The sequence below is a fragment of the Trachinotus anak genome, unplaced genomic scaffold, assembly GCF_046630095.1.
Source record: "Trachinotus anak isolate AG129_WGS33_773 ecotype Australia unplaced genomic scaffold, CSIRO_AGI_Tana_v1 ptg000016l, whole genome shotgun sequence".
Taxonomy (NCBI): domain Eukaryota; kingdom Metazoa; phylum Chordata; class Actinopteri; order Carangiformes; family Carangidae; genus Trachinotus; species Trachinotus anak.
The window spans coordinates 11,031,965-11,049,935 of NW_027273867.1; the positions used below are offsets into that span (position 1 = coordinate 11,031,965).

Here is a 17,971-nt window from a genome sequence, read left to right on the forward strand (position 1 = left end):
AAAATTTGTAGGACAGTGGCCTTGATGGCCAGTGTGGCAAATCAGCCATGATCCAGTTCTCAAATCATGAAGATGTAGTGGCTTTCAATGTGATTCTGTGGACTAAATAATTCAAACTCGCAGAAAATGTGCACAAAAACATTTACACATGAATTAATGATAGCATTTACTGAAGTCAAAGATAATTGATAATTTAAGACAGTTTTCTCTACAGATTTTTCCACATTGAATATGATTAAATTTACATTTATTTTTTATTACATAACACAATAAATGCTATTTGCAATCCTTAAAACAGGAACAAAGAAGCTGAGTGGCAAAGTGGAGCAATAAAATTATATTTTATATATTTTTCTACACCAGCCCTGTCGCCCTGTCCAGGGTGTACTCAGCCCCCCCCCCCCCCCCCACCCCCCCCCCACCCCCCCCCCCCCCACCCCCCCGTGACCCACGTTTGGATAAGCGGTATAGATAATGGATGGATGGATGGATATTTTTCTACACCGTTTCACTATGGGCATACCGTATGCCACTATGCATAGTAAATATAAGATAATATGTGCCTATGATTCACATCTTGCAAATACACCAGTCCCACTGTGCTTTATGTATCAGGCACCTTTAGGCGCCACCAGTTGTTCAAAGTGCCACTGTTGTCTGGGGTGATGGGTGCAAGCGCGTAGGAAGAGACCTCCTGTGCTGGTGTGGGTGTTGACCTCTCTTGTGCTGCTCTGCAGGTGCCCTCCTTCCATTACAGCCTCCAGACATAACTGAGACTGTTGGTGAACGAGTTGACCGCTCAGCTGAAGCACAGAACAGACGCTGCATTATCCAATCAGCCTGCATGACCATGTCAATCTCTTCAGATGCAGTATAAAACAAAATAGGTTTAGTTCTCTGCCTTGCCTTTATGAAGTTCCATTGGAGTCCACTGCTGGTGGTTGGTCTGTGGGTGGGGCAGGGAGAGAGAACCACCCTCTCTCCCCTGGCATCCAAACACAAAGCCCCCATTGGACCCCATCGCACTTCCCCCTCAAGGTTTAGATCACAGTGCTGCAATGGCAACAGAGATCGTCCGTGTCATTGTGTGTGTCTTTTCTACTTTCACCACTGAAAAATCTATAGTCATGGTTACCTGGCCGCCCGTCCCACTGCACGGTGCTATGTTCATGGGCCCACCTTGTGCTCCCTGCCCTCGAGGGTAGTCTGCACAGCTGCCAGTGCCCACATTATACAGCTTCAAACAGGCAAGAACGTGACACATCAGTTTGTCATGCCGCCATTGAGTAGTGTACGTCCTGTGTGTGTGTGTGTGTGTGTGTGTGTTTGTGTGTGTGTGCTACCTCGCCTGACAGTGCAGGTCTGTCCTGGGGGATGTAGAGCTGCGGATACACCGCAGTCAGGTACCAGTGGAAGTTCCTGCAGCCCAGACTCTTCTTCAGTCGCAGACGCTCTGTGATGTTAGGGCTCTCAGACTGCGCAGAACAGAGACGATTAGATTTCCTTTACACTCACCAACCAGTCTCTTGAACAGATCCCCCCACAACACAAACGCACACACACCTGCCTGATGAAATGAGCCAGAGTGTCTCTCCTGTAGAAAATCTTCCTGTAGGCATCCATCCAGGTGTCTGCAATGCGGATCTTGTTTCTCTGAAGCTGCTCCTGGTCTGGGAAGAGGTACGGCAGGTGGTGGTGATCGAGGTGGGCCACACGAGAGCAGGGAACTACCTCCATGGAGCCCCCGCATGACCACACCTAGGATAGCATGAATGATAAAAACAAGTTTACAACCCTGTGTTATTTATTTGATACCCTGCATAACACTTAGTGACAATGGTTTTGGGGAAAGAATTTTATTAGGGCTTTTTATTATCTGTCAAATAACTTGAAATATTTGTAGAAAATGTGTTAAAAGCGTACGATTTCTACAAGTATCTGAATTTAGCATGTTTTAATGGTCAGCTAAGTGGTTTTAAAACATTTCGCTCTCACACTTGTGTATGTGTCGACTGGCCAAGACATTCCCAGACCTTAAACCTGAGATTTCCATTTGCAAAAGGCATCATGTCCCAGCACAACATTCCTGAAGCCCTGACAGAAGGCAGCTGAATCACTCAGGGGTAAGCATCACTAAGATACCATATGTGTCTTCAGACGAAAAACAAAGACAATCTGTCATCTCTCTGTGCTGCGAGAGCGTGTGAACCAGAGGATTTAGCTGGAAAGTTGATAATAGATCACTTTTCCGTTACCCTGATTGAAAGCTCGATTTGTTCCGCGCCCCACAGCAGCATCCCTGGGTCGTAGCCTCCCACACTTTGGAAGAAATGTCTGTCGATGGCCACAACTCCGCCTCCTAATGCTGGAGTCCTGCCACAGTCAGAATCGGCATCACTTTTAAGAACAAAAATGTTAACTTTGCAGTGATACAGATCTAATTTACTGTAAAAGAGATCACAGCACATCCCACATTTCCCATGAACATAAAAGGACAAAAGTGTATTTAATTGCAGCTTCCTCTTTCGGTTTTCTCAACATTACTTCAAGTCTGCTGTTTTACATATATACCCATGTCATGAAAGCCAAGCTAAGATGATCTTGTCTTGTAAGCTCACCGTAAAGGTTGCACAGCAGAGTCTGGCTCCTTGTCTTGCAGTGGAAAGTTTGATTCCCAGTGGAAGTCAAGTCTCCAGTCAAACACTCCTCGAACCGGCCACTGGGTGGCATTGTACTGAAAGGTCTGCCAGTCTATTACATCCATGATGGGGGATACCACTTTGGTCCTGCAGAGCGACACCACATTCATCTAAACAGTCATTTTTATATTCAAATTAGTCTTTTTTATTGACATTTATCAGGTAGAGGGACCCAGTGAATGGTAAGTGTGGCACTGTCAGTCAAACATTTGGAAGAATAAGGACGTTAAAGATTCTTCACCAGCCTTCCCTGAATAAATTCTCACTTATTATTCAAAGTTAGTGCATAGTGAGATGGGTACCAAGAAAAGGAAAAATTGTTCCTCATCAATGTGTGCGTATGTATGTGTGTGTTTGTTTTCATTACAAATGCCCATCTTTGATTGTCTTACAGGTTATGTCACAGAGGCCAACTTGAGAAACATGCACAGTCCTTTGTTGGGGTGTGTTCTGGTCCACATATGCTATTTAAAATATTTCTACCGTGAGGCCATGTGTGATGTGATGATCAGAGGAAATGAAATGAAAAGAGAGGAAGAAATGGGAGAAGGGTCAAACATGTGGCTGAGAGAGTTGAGTAGTTGCAGATTCCAGGCTGGAGAGTTGAGCCTAATTACCTAGTCTAATTAGAACCGCGCTGCAGGCAGCCTGAGACACAAGACTAAAGCCAAATCATGAGAGCTGAGGCTTGGATACACACAGCACATGTATACCCCTTCTCTACTAATGAGTCAGGACAACTGATAAATCTGAGCCTCTCATCTTCTCACTTCTCACAAGCGGTTCTTTCAAATAGCAGAAGATAATGGAGAAACAAGCAGCCCGAGTTTGGGCACAACTGCTGGTTGGGTTGTCCCTGTGCAAATGCTTATGAACATCTTAATTATTCTTATTTTGCTGCTTGTTATTCTTATAAGTAATTGGAGTGAATACTACCTGTCCTGGGCCACTCTCTCCAGCAGTGGTTCCAGCCAGCCTTTCTGGCATTCACAGTGGGAGTCCATGAACACCAGCACCTCCCCTGCAGCCCTGGCAGCACCCAGAGTACGGCACCCCCCCACGCCCAGGCGCTTGTTGCTGCGAATCAAACGCACCCGATCCAGATGAGCCACATACTCACTCAGCACACTCTTCAGGTGACCTGAGAGACAAGAACATGTGGTCAGTACAGGATGGATGGATGGATGGATGGATGGATGGATGGGTGGATGGATGGATGGATGGATGGGTGGATGTGCCAGGTGGAGAGACGCACCGTGCTGGCTCAGGTCGTCCACCAGCAGAACCTCCTGCAGATGCTGTTTGGGTGCAGTATCGAGGACGCTGTGCACAGTGCGCAGGAGCGTGGACCAGGCTTCGTCATGGAAACAGATAACAACACTTGCAGACGGAAGCGACTGGCTGTACTCCTCCCCCAGACACCTGTCATGTTGGAGTCAAAGACACACTGTCAAAACAACAACAACTTCATCGACTTTGAAACAACCAAAATGGGATCCGTTTCTTTCCTGTCGTGCGTTTTGGCCACTGTGCCGAGCTCTCACCCAGGTTGGCGCGTCTCTGGCAGCCTGCGGTGCAGTGAAATCCTCTCGCTGACCACCTCGTTGAACCCGTACTTCAGCACTGTAGCCAGCTCCGCTTCCTTCTCCAAACCCTCCAGGTGTAGCCGCACTGCTTTGCCCATATCACCGTGCGTCGGAGGCGCTGGAGCCGTGGTGTCCTTATTTGCTCCGGGCAGTAGCACCTTGTAACTCCCCTTCTTCTGCGGCGGGCTCTTGGTGCCCTGCGTGGATGGCACGAATAAAAGCTGGTCTTCTTGCAGAGATTTTAGGGGGGCGAGATCCACCCCGAGCTCGAAGGCAGGGTCTCTGGAGTCCACGATGACCTCCAGGTCCACTGGACTGGAGAACCGCTGCAGGGGGCGGCGGGGAGGGCCTGGTTTCTGATGACTTTGACTTCTGTCGCGGTTGAAGAGGTTCGATAGCGCCAGTGTAACAAGAGCGAAGCCGAGGAGCAGCAGCCAGAGGCAGAGCATCCTCCTCCGGGCAGCTGTAGTTCTGCCCCACAGCCTCATACTGGAGAGTGCACAGCAGAAGGGGCGGGGGGGGGGGGTGCAGCGCTCAGAAGTTAGCCCAGTGCTGTCTTGGCTTCCACATTTTTGAGCATTGCCTTAACTTTGAAGTCGATTGCATTTCACCAAAGTGTTGAGAGTCGATAGGGAGTAGATCCAATAAACAGAAAATCGCACACATTCATCAGTCCTCTGAGGAGCAGAGCTGTATCCATGGAGCACCAGACCTGGGACACGAGTGACAAGACAAGGCAGGTTCAAGACAAACCCCCTACTTCAACAAATGGTGGAGGTGCGCAGACTTTGCTTCTCATCCAGCTCATCCCGCGGTCCTAAAGCCTGCGCAAATTTGAGCTCCCAAATAACCACTGTAAGATGCACCTGATACATCCACCTGCTCCTACATCTGCTCAGGGAGCTCATTGTCAAAGTAAACTTTCCAGCTCAGACAGTAACAGGGATTAAAACACCTCTTTAGACAAACCCTGATGTGAAAAAAAAAAAGAAATTCCAACTCCCCTGGGACGCACAAATTATCAGTCAGAGTGAACGAACTTTATTGTTTTTTATGGTGTTTTTGGTTGTTGCATTGCTATGAAAAGTCTATATAGGGATCTGGGTGTATCTGGGACTCATAGTGTCATTATCCCTCCAATGACTTGTACGGAATCCTAAAAATCCCAAAAAGTTATTGCAAGTGCTTTTAATGGAGTAATGGCATAGATCCATGTCAAAGCTCAGTATTTTCTCCCAGCAACATCAGTCGGTTATAAATAAGCTCACATTGCAGTGGAATGAGACCAATGGAATGACTGTTTTATTTTTTTTATTATTTTTTTTTTTTTCTCCTCCAGTTTGTGTGTGAGAGAGAGAGAGACTGCTCAGTGCAGGCGTCTCCCCGGTGCGTCACACATCAAAGATGCTCTCTCCGGCCAGCTGGCGGCGGGCCCCGTGGTCCCATGACCGTCTGTCAGTGCCGGGAAGCGGGGCGGTCGCAGCCTCGATCTCCCCGCTTCTCCGAGGAGATCTTGGCAGCCGAGGCTGCTGTTTTCAACTGAATAGAGACAAAGAGCTCCGTCCGCCCCAGTCTGAGACACTTTTTTTCTTTCTCTTTTCTTTTTTTTTTTTTTTTTTTTTTTTTTTTTTTTTTTTGACAAGTGGAAACTGTTTTTTTTCACGAACTTGTTTATCGTACCGCGTCAAATGATTTTTAGCACAACCTCCACAGCGAGTGGCACCAGCCTCAGATTGTAAACAAGAAGTTTAAGGGAAAATGCCCAACAGTCATCTAAGGATTTCAGTGGAAATCGCTAATAATTTCCTAATACATTTTCCAAGCGACCTCGGTGTGATGTTTTCTTTATGGGGAGGGCCAACAGGAGGTCAGACTGTACCCAATTTCCTCCACCACATCACTACAAATGAAGACCTTCTGCTTCAGCCTGCTGCACAACCTCTGCTCTGTGCTGACTGGAGCTGTCAAAGGCTACTGCATGCAACTTGGCAGGACAGCCTGTGGAGCTTTGAGGCCAGTTTGGCTGCAGTCAGAGACCAGTTCCCTGCCCTTGTGGTGGTGGTGGTTGTGCTGCTGCTGGTGGTGGTGGTGGTGGTGTGGACTGTCTGGCAGGCCTTGTGTCTGAGTGAGTGGGTGGGATGTGCAGATCCCTGCCTTCCTCCTATTATACACAAAAACACTCACCTCCCGTCTGCTCAGGATGACAGGGCAGAATGGATTCTCAGGATTATGATTACAGTACACAGAGGAGGGGGGGGAGGGGGACACCTGGAGAGACAGAGGGAGAAGTTGAAAGAGCAAAAGGAGGGGTTCAGAGGGCAGGAAAGAGAGCAAGATGAGGGTGTTGTAAAGAGGGTGGAAATGAAAGAGAGACATGAAAGAGAGAGAGGGAGAAAAGGAGAGAGAGAGAGAGAGAGAGAGAGAGAGAGAGAGAAATGACCGGCTCCTGACTCCTGTGTTCCTGTGGGAATATGTTTATAAGCCTCGAAGATTGAAAAGGAAAGAAGGTCTTCATGTATTTCCAGAGCTGCACACTGAACACTCCCATATGTTCCATCCTGCAGCCAAAACACACAGTGAATTGAAGTTTCCACTGCCAGCACATTTTCAGACACACACACATTAACACCAAAAGAACATGGACACACACACACACACACACACACAAACTAAAGAGGTCCAGGGTCCAGTCCACATTCCCGGGAATGTGCTTGCATTCCACCATCCGACTAGGAGCCAGAGCTGTAAATGAGAAGGCACGACAAGTACTCACACCCCCCCCCCCCCCCCCCCCCCCCCCCCCCCCCAGGCACACATACACACACAACAGAGAGAGGGAGAGAGAGAGGGAGAGAGAGAGAGAGAGAAAGAGAGAGAGAATTAAATAATAAAATAGAGACATTTGGCATGGTGCATTTTCGGGGCTGTTGTTCATTCATATTTCTGTTTTACAACCAGTGATGTGTGGAGTGTGGAGCAAAAGAGAGCAAGAAGAAAAGCACATACACACATACACACACGCACATATTCTACTAAAACGATTGATTAAGCTAAGTCAACTGACAGAATATTAATCTGCTATCAATAAATCCAACAAGTCACTGGTTCCAGCCTCTGAAGTGAATATTCACTGGGTTTTGTTGTCTTCTATGACAGTAAACTTAAGGTTTCGGGGTTTTGGGCTGTTCAACAAGTCTCCTTTTGGTAGAGAAATCGGTGATGGGAATTCTTCACTATTTTCTGAAATATTACAGAATTATATAGCCTATTGTAGACATGTTATAGAAGATGAGTCCATTAATCAATAAAATAATCAGCACATGAACTGATATGAACGTCACAGTTAGTTGCAGCCCTGTAGGATATGTTTGAAAGGACTGTACTGTGTGAAGCACCTGTCAATTTTATTTTGTATTCTTATTCTAAATGTGTGATCACTAATGTGTGAGTGAGTTTTGGCATTCATGATGGAGGGGCTTCAGCTTCTCTCAGCTTGACAGCAGGCTGTCTGAGAGGCTGCGGAGTGGTGCTGCCCTCTACTGGACAGTGGGCGGTGCTGATGTTCATTGATGTTTTTGTTTTTTTTCTCTATTTTATTCCATGTTTATTTGACAAAAAAAAAAAAAAAAAATCTGAATGCAGTGGCCTCGTATTATATCTATTGGGGCGCATTATGTGGCCTTCATCAGCGGATGTAGTTTGCTCGGTTGTCATGGAGATGGGATGGATGAACTAGAAGAAGCTCAACAGTGGATGTTGTGTTTCCCAGCAGGCTTCGCGGTTATTGATTTACATGACCAGCTCTTATTGAAACATAACTGCCCCTGATAGACCAACAGCAGTCACATTTCATACAACACATTTCGTTATTTGATCATTACAAAGTAGGCTACGGTTTAACGGTGTGGGTTTGATTTCCAAACATCTGGATCGATTAGATTAGGTGGGGACTTTATCAATCATTCATTATCGATGTAGCTATTATCATGATCATGATCACCAGCTTGGATTCTGAATAAGCTGGTAGGCTATATCTTTTAATAAGATGGACGTGTTTTGACTCGGGATTTGAATTTATTCGACTCTGAATATGAAGTTATCAAGTCGCTGTCTTTTGTTTCATAGTTTACAATTTTTTCTTTCATGATTTTGCCCTTACAGGAGGATCTAGCCTCTAGCTAAGAGGCAGCCGGCGTCTTTCTTCTGAATCCAACCTCCAGTATTGTGGACATTCAAAGCCTCCTCAGCTTCCACTTTGTAAATGTAATATCATCACATGTTTTGAAGCTACTGACTTTGTCCACATGGTTTCTCTCAGTTCCAGATGAAACCAATGCTTTCCTCGGCTTTTGATCAGAAATTGAAATGAGAGTAAATGTCACTTTGCAGTCTGGGAGCCCTTTGCTGCACTTTCCAAACTCTCTCTCTCTCTCTTGTGACAGCAGAAGAGCCGCTAAAAAAAAAAAAAAAAAAAAAAAAAAAAAAAAACAATCACATGTCGAGCTGTGCTGAAAACGGACTCAGCAGCGCTGCGTATCAGGCGCTTTCCTTCTGCTTTTTGCGGATGCCGCTGCGCTGTGGCGCAACCTGAGCTCCAGGTCTGTCTCCGCCGTGACACAGCTCCATGGGACACACACACACACACACACACACACACATCGAGATCATTCACTCGTGTGGTCAGCTGTAACACACACACGGACATCTAAGGTTATCGAGAATTGAACGAAAACATAACCCACAATCACACAATATCATTCTGTCATTTCAATATGTTGAACATGATTCGACAAATTCAGCCACACCTTTGTCTCTTTCATTCAACATCTGTCCACTGTCCAGCCTGAGAGTCTCCTCAAAATGAATCTAATTCCCTTTCTCAAAATCCAACAAAACAGCATTCATTTTTAGTTGCTCGAGTTTGAGAATTATATTGTAAATATTAACGTGGAGGAGAAAGTTGAGGGGAAATTACCGTTATCACATAACAGACATTATATCCACAATCTATTCTCACATTTTTTTTTAAAAACAGGCAAACAATAAATGGGTATGAAAATAGACAGGTAAACACGGGGAGGTGGTCATACAGCCTGAAGCTACACGCTGCACAGCCCCATAACTTTATGATTATTGAACGAGCAAACGAATTAAAAAAAAAAGCCTTGTTAATTTCTTATCAAGGACGGGTTCGGGCAAAAGGCTGCGGGGGGGGTGGGGAGGGGGCATGATGCGCAAGGGGCATAATGAGGGATGAGATGCGTCTTGTTAGGAAACATCACATGTTTGTGCGCTCAGCGGCCCCAGATTAAATTAGTGAGCATCAGGGCAGCCAGGGGAAGTACTGGGAGAGCTGGACGAGCAGAGAGTGGGACAAGCTGCGTCGGTGCAGAGATCCACTAGTTTGGGAGGTGGATAGGCAAGGCTACTTTAAAAAAATATTTTTTTTTATTTTTTTTGAAGATATAGTGATCACAGTTTTTTTTTTTTTTTTGTTTGTTTTTTTATTTCCTTCCCTGCTGAACAGTGGAAATGGAAGCCTTGCCATATATTTTTCTCTTGGCTTGTGCCTGCTTTGTTTATCAAGCTGATGGACGCAGAAGTAAGTGGTGCTGCTTTAAAGTTGGACACTCAGTTATCATAATAGTAACCGAGGTCTGCTAAGATAGGCTAGAGATATTAAATACAGCCTCGTATATTTACTAAATGTCTTTGGCTGAATTTGAACATGGAATAGGCTGCTGAAATCGCGGAGCTGCTGTGTGTTCCCATGTGTTCTGACTGAAAAATATATCGGGGCATTGTTATGTATGAATTGGGCCGTTTTTCTCAGAGTTTCTGTATCACCTGTCCTGTCACCAGCGCTCTGCAGTCAGAGTCCCATGAGCTTGATTAAGGCGTGCGCCCTGGCTGTCTTCCTCCGGCCACACTGACACTGAGCAGCGCACATTCACTCAGAAAAAATGGAAAAATCATCTACACAAAGGAAACCATTTGAGATTCATAATATTTATATATACAACACATCTAATTCTTCAAACGACCAACTAATTGTTCTTATAGTGATTTCCAACGGATTCAAAGGAGAGAGAAAAAGAAACTTTCAAAGACACATTTATGACACTTTATTCATTGAAAAAAAAAAAAAAAAACAAAGGTTCAACTGCATAATTAGTAGCCTATAGTGTGTAGTCTGCGTGTCTCATGACATGAGCTGATTGGCCGCAGATGTCTGTTTACACAAAGCTGCTCCGACGCGCTCCTTTAATTCAATTATTGACGGAATTTGTTGTTTTCCTCTGCCGTCCATATTTGATCGTTAAAGACATGTTTCAATGAAGAAGCGAGGCGGAAACAAAGGTAAGGGGCGAGCTTCAGAGAGCAAGTCAATTCGCAGATTAAATGAATTTGACAGGATCAAAAAAAGATTATAATAAACGCATATAAGCTCATGGCCAGGCACCATTATGTGCCCGGTATGAAAGATATTATCACCACCTCCAGAGAGCAGCTAGACTTGGTGCCCAGCCCTTTTTCATGAGTTTTGACTTTTTTTTTTTTTTTTTTTATCTCCAGTAATGGGTGTATTGTGTGCATCCATCAGCATCTTATTCAAATGGAGCTTTTACTGAAATATTTCATTTAAAACCATCTAAGGGAAACCCGATGTCGTCGTTATTATTTGACTTTGGACTTTAAAAAAATCTTTATGCCATCTAAAAAGATTTTTTTTTCAGATGGGTGTCATAGATTCACTGGATTTGATGTTTTTCTACACTGCCTGCCTGCCAGGTGATAGGCTACAGCAGAGATGCTTCAATGTCATAAGAGAAAAAAAATATTATAAAATGAGAAATCTATTATTCAAAGACTTGTACCATGTGAGCCACTATTGAGATCATTAGTGACATTTCAAAATAAACCTCAATTAAGCAGTAAATTACCTTGAATTATAATAAAGAAGAAATGAAGAATTTTCCTGTATTTTCTTCAAGAAGGAAGTTAAGGAAAATTTCCAGTATATACATATATTTGAGGATCCTGACGTTTCAGTTTACCTGGGAGTCTTAAACTGTGCTTTGGTCTCTGTCTCCAGCATACAGTGACATGTTCCCCCACAAGCATGCCATAACAGGAAAGTTTCCTTTTCCAATTCCACCAATCCCTGGCTGGGATCCTGACACAAACCCATGGGATGATTACCTCTACCCACCACTGAACCCAAAGCCAAAGGAGCTCATGCACCGAAGAGGTGAGCGGGGTCATTTTTCTTCACGAAAATATATTATCATGTTTTAAGTTGTTAACCTGGAACATCCACCTCCCTGCAGGGAAACCCAAGGTTCGTCTGACCAGTGACAGTCCAGCTCTAAACGGCTCTTGCATCTCCTTCACTGCCAAGCTGGAGTATCCTCCGTGTCAGAAGGAGGATGTCAGCGGGAACCTTGTCTGGGATGAGCACTGCGAGGACGGTATGGAGCTGGAGGCCTCAGGTGCTGCCAAAAAGCCAGGCCAGGCCACACCCCCCAAACACATCACATCACACCACCAAACACCATTGTACTTTATTAGACAGCTGCACAATGAACCACACAAAAACACTATCACAGGAGCAGAGTAATAAAAATAGGAACACAGACACAGTTGAAGGTGTTTTATTTGATTACTTGGCCACTTGGGGGCAGCAAAAAAAAAAAAGCTGTAAACACAACACTGGCAAAAAAAAATGACCTGATAAAGTTGATATGGTGAACATATCAACTTTGTAAGGTAATATATCAGAGAACAGACAGAGACCAACATTAGCTCTCATTTGGAGTCATGATTTTGGCCATCCCACTAATGTAAGTCCAATATTCTTTTTTGGTCTCCACCAATTTGTTGCTAACTTTGTCTGCTATTTGGTGCTGGGCAGGGAGTGCACAGTGGCTATATCACACACATCTTGCTAGGACAACTCACTGCTGGTGCTGGAAACAAGGCCAGTGAGACTGAACCAAAACAATAAAGCTGCAGCCTGTGTATCCGAAATAATGAGCTGAAAGAGGCTAAATTGGTCTGCAGAGCTGAGTGGAACTGCAAAGTTAGGAGATAATTACGTGTGGAATTAGTCACTATGAGCAACTGCTTTCACATTACATGTACTCCTCGACCCATTTTTAATATAAAAATATGAGTCAGAGCAGCTTTAAATTTTCTAGTTCTGGAGCAACACAAGCTTTAACTTTACTCTCTTTTCCTCTGTGCAGCCAATGGACAGGTTCGTTCCGGCTACGTGTACAACTGGACTTCTTGGTTGGACGACTATGGCTTTGGAAAGTGCACAGACATGACAAAATGCAATGTGTTCCCTGATGGGAAGCCCTTCCCTCAGAGCAATGACTGGAGACGCAAGAGCTACGTCTACGTGTGGCACACGATGGGTGAGAGACACAGGTTTACACAGCTGCACACATGCATACGCGTAGAGCAAAATAAGAAACTGTTTTTGTCTCCATTCGTATCCTCTGTTTGTCCTAGGCCAATACTATGAGACATGTGACGGCTCATCCTCCAGCGTGACCATCAACACCACCAACATCCCACTGGGGGCAGACGTCATGGAGGTCATGGTCTACAGGAAACGTGAGCGCAGGAAGTACAGTCCTCTCACCACTGACAACACCGTCTTCTACGTCACAGGTGGAGACAAATCTTTCGCACTCAGCTCATGCATCTTCATCTGTTTACGTTTCAGCCAAACAGACAGAGACAAACACAAGGAGAAACCCAGAGAATTCATTATTTATCATTCCCGTAGATAAGATCCCAGTGGCAGTCAACATCTCCCAGAGGGCTGCGTTCAACCAGTCTAAGAATGTTTTCTTCCGTGGCGAGGACGTGGTCTTCAAAGTCCAGCTTCATGACCCCAGCGGCTACCTCAAAACCGCAGCTGCCATCGACTACATCTGGGACTTCAAAGATGGCAACCAGCTGGTAACACACCGCGACGTGACCACGCACAGCTACAGCTCGCTGGGGAGCATAAGTGTGAAGCTGGTGGTGGAGGCGGCGTTCCCTGTGGAGTGTCCACCTACTGCTGCTACCTCGACTCCGAAGAGCTTCACGCCACCACCTCCGACAGGTGCTGGTCAGGGACAGTCACTGAGATTTAAACACAGGAAGACAGAGTACATGTAGTGTAGTAGTGTGAAGCATTTTGAGAAGATTATTCATTCATCAAAGTTTCTCTTTTTAATGTTTTTAGTAGAAAGTGGGAAACTTTCAAAATTTTCAACAGTGGCTTTAAAGGAGCATTTCAACATTTTGGGCAAATGAGAGTTAGATGAGAAGATTGTTACCACTCCACAGTTTACAGTGGGGCCTATGCAACACAGTCGAACCACACAGACGTCACACCCTGGAGTACGCCTCTACCTCACTGCAGCAAGTTGAGAAGTTGCACCACTGGAGGTCAGCAAAAACAAGATTTTCAGCTGATGGCAAATCTTTCTTTGCTGCCTTCACTGAGCTGGTTCACCCAAATATATATAAAAGAAAGATTCTCTCACTTCAATCAGTCAATCAGTCAAACTTTATCTGTGCAGCACTTTTCGTACAGATTAGTGAAAACAGAAAAAGGACAAATCAAGGAAGAAGGCTGAACGCGAGATACAATAAAATAGATTTAAAAAGCTATAATAATTTTTCCAAAAGAGAAAAATAGAAGAAGAACACATAAAATAGAATAAAGTACAATTTACAACATAGATACATTAATAGTGGACAATAAAAACGACAAAAAACCATGTTTAATTAAAAGCCAGGCTGAAGAGGTACGTTTTGAGTTTATGTTTAAAAATTTCAACAACTCCGGCTGCTCTCAGATCCTCGGGGAGACTGTTCCATTGGCTCGGAGCTAAAAGCTAAAAGCCGCCTCGCCGGTTTTAGCCCTGCACTTTGGAACAATTAACAGACTTGTGCCAGAAGACCTAAAGAGCTGTACTGGTTCATGCAGTGCAAATAAACAAGTAAAAGATTTTTAAAATCAATACAGAAGCTGACAGGCTACCAACGTAGGGACTTTAAAACAGCTGTAATATGTTCTCACCTTCTGCTTCTCAGGCAGCAGAGTTCTGAATCAGGTGCAGCTGATTTATAACACTTAGCGATGCAGATATTTTTGGTTGTAACTGCCCAGGCTTTGAAACTCTTCACAGTGAGGTCTGCGTGGAGGCAGAAATAATATGAGAAGAGACAAAATATCTCAAAACTTGAGCAAACAAAACTAAAAGTATGTGTATGACTAGAGAGCAATGGATGGAAGTGAGAAAATGGTCTTTAAACCAGAGAGCCAGGGGGGTCCTGGTGGGGTTAAGGCACCAACCAGGTGGTGTCTGGCCTGGGACCTCTTCTCTCTCTCTCGCTCTCTCTCTCTCTCTCTCTCTCTCACTGCTGTTCCACAACTTGTCCTTCTTTCTGAGTTTGATGGAGACGACAAAGAAATGAGCGACTTTCCCAGCATAGATCATTATAAAATCAGATTATAAAGTAGAGATGTGTCTGTAATACTCATATCTTTATTCCCGTCTGTCGTCCTCCAGTGGCTCCCACACCTCCACCCGGTACTCACGCTGTTACTGTCAAGATGGAGACCACACAGGGTGAGGTTTCACAGCTAACACTGTGTTTCTGTTAATTAATGTGTGTAGGAGAGAGAAACAGAGCGGAGCAGGCAGAGGAGGTGCATGTATCTGAACAGAAGCTCATTCTTTTTTAATAAAGAATCAATATCTTGATACATACGCACATGATTGTGACATGATTGAAATGAGGCCAGATCTTCGCCTTTTGCTTCCTGGTTCAGTGTCACGCAGCACCAGCCGGCCCTTCCACCCCTCCTCTCCCGCTGCCACAACAGGGTCCCCCACCACGGAGCCCCTCCCCCCTACTGTTGCCAGTGCCACACCAGAGGCCAACCCCACCGCCATGGCCTGGCTCCACAAAAGACGCCTCAACACCAATGGGTGTTTCCGCTACGCCTATGGAACCTTCATGGACAACATCACCATTATTGGTAGGTGGGAGGCTGCAGTTTCCTTTTCACTCTAAGCTGATGGTGTCTGGTGTCTGTCACTCACGTGGTCCAAACTGAAATATCTCAACAACCATTGGATGGAAAGTTTGTACAGAGATTAATCTGTTAAACGTCAGCACATTTGTCTCTTTGAGCATGTTAGCATGACGTTAGCATTTAGTTAAAATCACTAAATCACTGCATGGTCTCTAAAGCCACATGGAGCCACAAACACATGGCAGGAAACACTTAGGGATGGGGTGAGGATTAAGGGTTGTTTTTATATAGTCTGAACCCCGAACCCTAGTTTTCATTTTAATTCTCAAGTAAAGAAGTAGACAACTTAGAGAGTAGAAATTTGACTTTGCTGTTAAAGGAAAGAGCTCCAGTCAAACAATCAGCAGGGCAAATACCCACTCTGTGGCTCTCATACCAAACTGGCCTTTTGTGTTTTAAGTTGAATTCTATACTGTTTTTTTTTTTTTTTGAAGATATATAATAAAAAAGAAGGATTATGCTTTTAAATCAAAATTGTTGATCCTTACAGTTATTTTTTAGTCCTTTGACCTTCATCGCTTTAATATTATGAGAACATGATTACACATCTAAAACCAGTTGCATTAATCTGTTCTCTGCAGAGCCCAAGCACCCGCTCAACACCCAACCAAACAGTCGCATCGTGGACGTGTCGGCTGCCAGAGTGACCAAGACTGACATCAGCTTCCTGGTGAAATGTCTGGGCAGGTGAGTCTATAATCATTTTTATTTGAATTTTAAACAGTCTAAGTTTATGTTAGTGTTGTTTTTTTTTAAATCCAAAAGCTTTAATATGTTCCTGTAGTGACAGTGCAAACATATACAGTTTGTTTGAAGCAATTTAATTTTGATTTCTTGCTCATATAAATAAATCAATACAACACAAAGATTGATGCCTTTCCTGTAACTTGGACATAATTCATTTAAGTTTACAATTGGCAGGATTATGGTGATACAAAGAAAGCTACCATCAAGGCTTTGATAGCTAAAGTAGGAAATAAGTGATTTATTAGATAATCTGGTTAAGTCATCACACAATTCAAAGTACTTTAATAGTATTACTGTCCTGTCATTAGATTTTTGGCTTATTTATAAAACTGTGGTCCATTTTTGAAGAGCTGACTTTCCAATCACTACAAATGTAATACAGTTATTTGGTGCTATGGCACATAAAAATGTTTAGGTTTGAGTCATTGTATTTAACTCTTCATCTTTTCATTCCTCATCCTCAGCCTCCCCACTTCGGCCTGCACCATTGTGTCAGACCCCAGCTGCACTCAGGTGCGTAACATCATGTGCGATGATGTGCCGCCGTCGTCAGCATGTGAGGTGCATCTGAGGCGAACGTTTCTGGAGCCTGGCACCTACTGTGTCAACATCACCCTGGAGGACTCCAGCAGCCTGGCCCTCGCCAGCACCACCGTCACCATCAACAAGTCCCAGGACACACCTGGTTAGTTACACATACACAGCGGTATGTTTTTATATCCCATGCATGTCCATAAATTATTTCTTTAATTCTTTTTTTGGTTTGTCTGTCCTCCTCACTTTTCTCTGCCCCTCAAGCGTCCAAGCCTTCTCACACAGCAGAGGTGGTCCTCTCATCGAGCGCTGTGCTGGTGGCTGTCTTTGCATTCATTGCCTATCTGGTCTACAGGTGAGTAGTCATGACATGCAGGTGTATAAACAGCCCGTCCTGTAACATAAGGACATGAACATATTCCTAATAATATACACCAGAGAAAGGTTTGGGCCCCCACATTCACACAATATGTGCAAGTGTCATGTCTCCCTCACCTTTCATCCCTCTTATCCCTTATCATTATATCATCATTATCTCTCTTTCCCCTCTCTCCCAGGCATTACAAGGTGTATCGACCCATTCGTAGGTCACTGGTGGAAGACGCCTGCGACCACGCTGGGGTCGGAGGTCCTATCGTCCGCCTGAGGGAGGCACTCTTCCCCTCCAGTGAGGAGAGCCGTCACCTGCTGACAGAGAGACGCCCCCTGTAGGCTTTAAAGAGCTACACCAAAGTGCTTCTGCCCTAATGGAAAATCATGATTGCCCTATGAAAATCTAAGCAAAAAAAGTAATCATTAAAAAGTCCAGATAGCAGGAATAGATTTATGTCTGTGGAGAAATATTAATAAATAATACTCATGTCTTGTTTTTGTCCTAAATTAGTTGCTACATCAAATGGCTAATGCTGCAGCAGTATGTGACTGGTAGACGATTAACTCAAAGAGGCTGTTAAATGTCTGGCTGCTCATTTTAATTTCAGTGTTGGATGAAGTGGTCTCTAATAGAGGGTTCAAGTCCCAGCTGTTTTTTTCTTTTTTTTTTTTTTTTTTTTTTTGGTAAGCAAAAGAAATGCTTTTTGTGCCAAGCATCACTTTACAAAACTGTGCCTTATTCTGCACTAATAGTCTAAAGTTAAGTATGAAGTCCTTGAGACAGTTTTGAGGTGAGTAAGATTTATTCTACTCTCCCTCAGTTGAGTAAATTACAATGGAAATTTTCAAAGCTAAACCAAGGAACTTAGTGGAGACTTGACACAACTAATAAAGATTGTGAACTAACCACTCATCTTTTG

The 17,971-nt window shown here is 44.3% G+C and overlaps 2 protein-coding genes across 4 annotated transcripts; one reads left to right on the forward strand and one right to left on the reverse strand.

Moving 5' to 3' along the window:
* Nucleotides 1-459: 459 nt before the first annotated feature.
* LOC139634036 (polypeptide N-acetylgalactosaminyltransferase 15-like) lies at nucleotides 460-5,210 on the reverse strand. Its single transcript, XM_071500261.1, has 10 exons — nucleotides 4,244-5,210; nucleotides 3,955-4,121; nucleotides 3,636-3,840; nucleotides 2,619-2,786; nucleotides 2,256-2,373; nucleotides 1,564-1,758; nucleotides 1,344-1,475; nucleotides 1,136-1,237; nucleotides 907-1,053; nucleotides 460-803 (listed from the first exon to the last, which is right to left on the reverse strand). The coding sequence occupies exons 1-10, from the start codon at nucleotides 4,771-4,773 to the stop codon at nucleotides 612-614; spliced, it is 1,956 nt and encodes a 651-aa protein (XP_071356362.1). The 5' UTR covers nucleotides 4,774-5,210; the 3' UTR covers nucleotides 460-611.
* A 4,385-nt stretch (nucleotides 5,211-9,595) lies between these two features.
* On the forward strand, nucleotides 9,596-17,964 carry gpnmb (glycoprotein (transmembrane) nmb). 3 transcript variants are annotated; one of them, XM_071500008.1, is made up of 12 exons: nucleotides 9,596-9,887; nucleotides 11,382-11,537; nucleotides 11,617-11,778; nucleotides 12,535-12,708; nucleotides 12,806-12,967; nucleotides 13,086-13,409; nucleotides 14,869-14,928; nucleotides 15,132-15,341; nucleotides 15,980-16,085; nucleotides 16,610-16,830; nucleotides 16,944-17,034; nucleotides 17,237-17,964. In XM_071500008.1, exons 1-12 carry the CDS (start codon nucleotides 9,818-9,820, stop codon nucleotides 17,388-17,390), a joined length of 1,890 nt encoding a protein of 629 aa, XP_071356109.1. In that variant the 5' UTR covers nucleotides 9,596-9,817; the 3' UTR covers nucleotides 17,391-17,964. The 3 variants fall into 3 exon arrangements, with proteins under 3 accessions (XP_071356109.1, XP_071356110.1, XP_071356111.1); XM_071500009.1 differs by having other exon boundaries at nucleotides 9,626-9,887; nucleotides 11,617-11,757; XM_071500010.1 differs by lacking the exon at nucleotides 9,596-9,887 and adding an exon at nucleotides 10,108-10,645.
* Nucleotides 17,965-17,971: the final 7 nt, after the last annotated feature.

Coding starts and splice junctions, on each gene's coding strand:
- LOC139634036 (XM_071500261.1), bottom strand. CDS start 4,773: ATGAGGCTGTGGGGCAGAACTACAGCTGCCCGGAGGAGGATGCTCTGC. Junction 3,841..3,954: donor GGACGACCTGAGCCAGCACG/GTGCGTCTCTCC, acceptor CTTGTCTCTCAG/GTCACCTGAAGAGTGTGCTG. Junction 1,759..2,255: donor AAATCGAGCTTTCAATCAGG/GTAACGGAAAAG, acceptor ATGCTATCCTAG/GTGTGGTCATGCGGGGGCTC.
- gpnmb (XM_071500008.1), top strand. CDS start 9,818: ATGGAAGCCTTGCCATATATTTTTCTCTTGGCTTGTGCCTGCTTTGTT. Junction 11,779..12,534: donor TATGGAGCTGGAGGCCTCAG/GTGCTGCCAAAA, acceptor TCCTCTGTGCAG/CCAATGGACAGGTTCGTTCC. Junction 12,709..12,805: donor CTACGTGTGGCACACGATGG/GTGAGAGACACA, acceptor TGTTTGTCCTAG/GCCAATACTATGAGACATGT.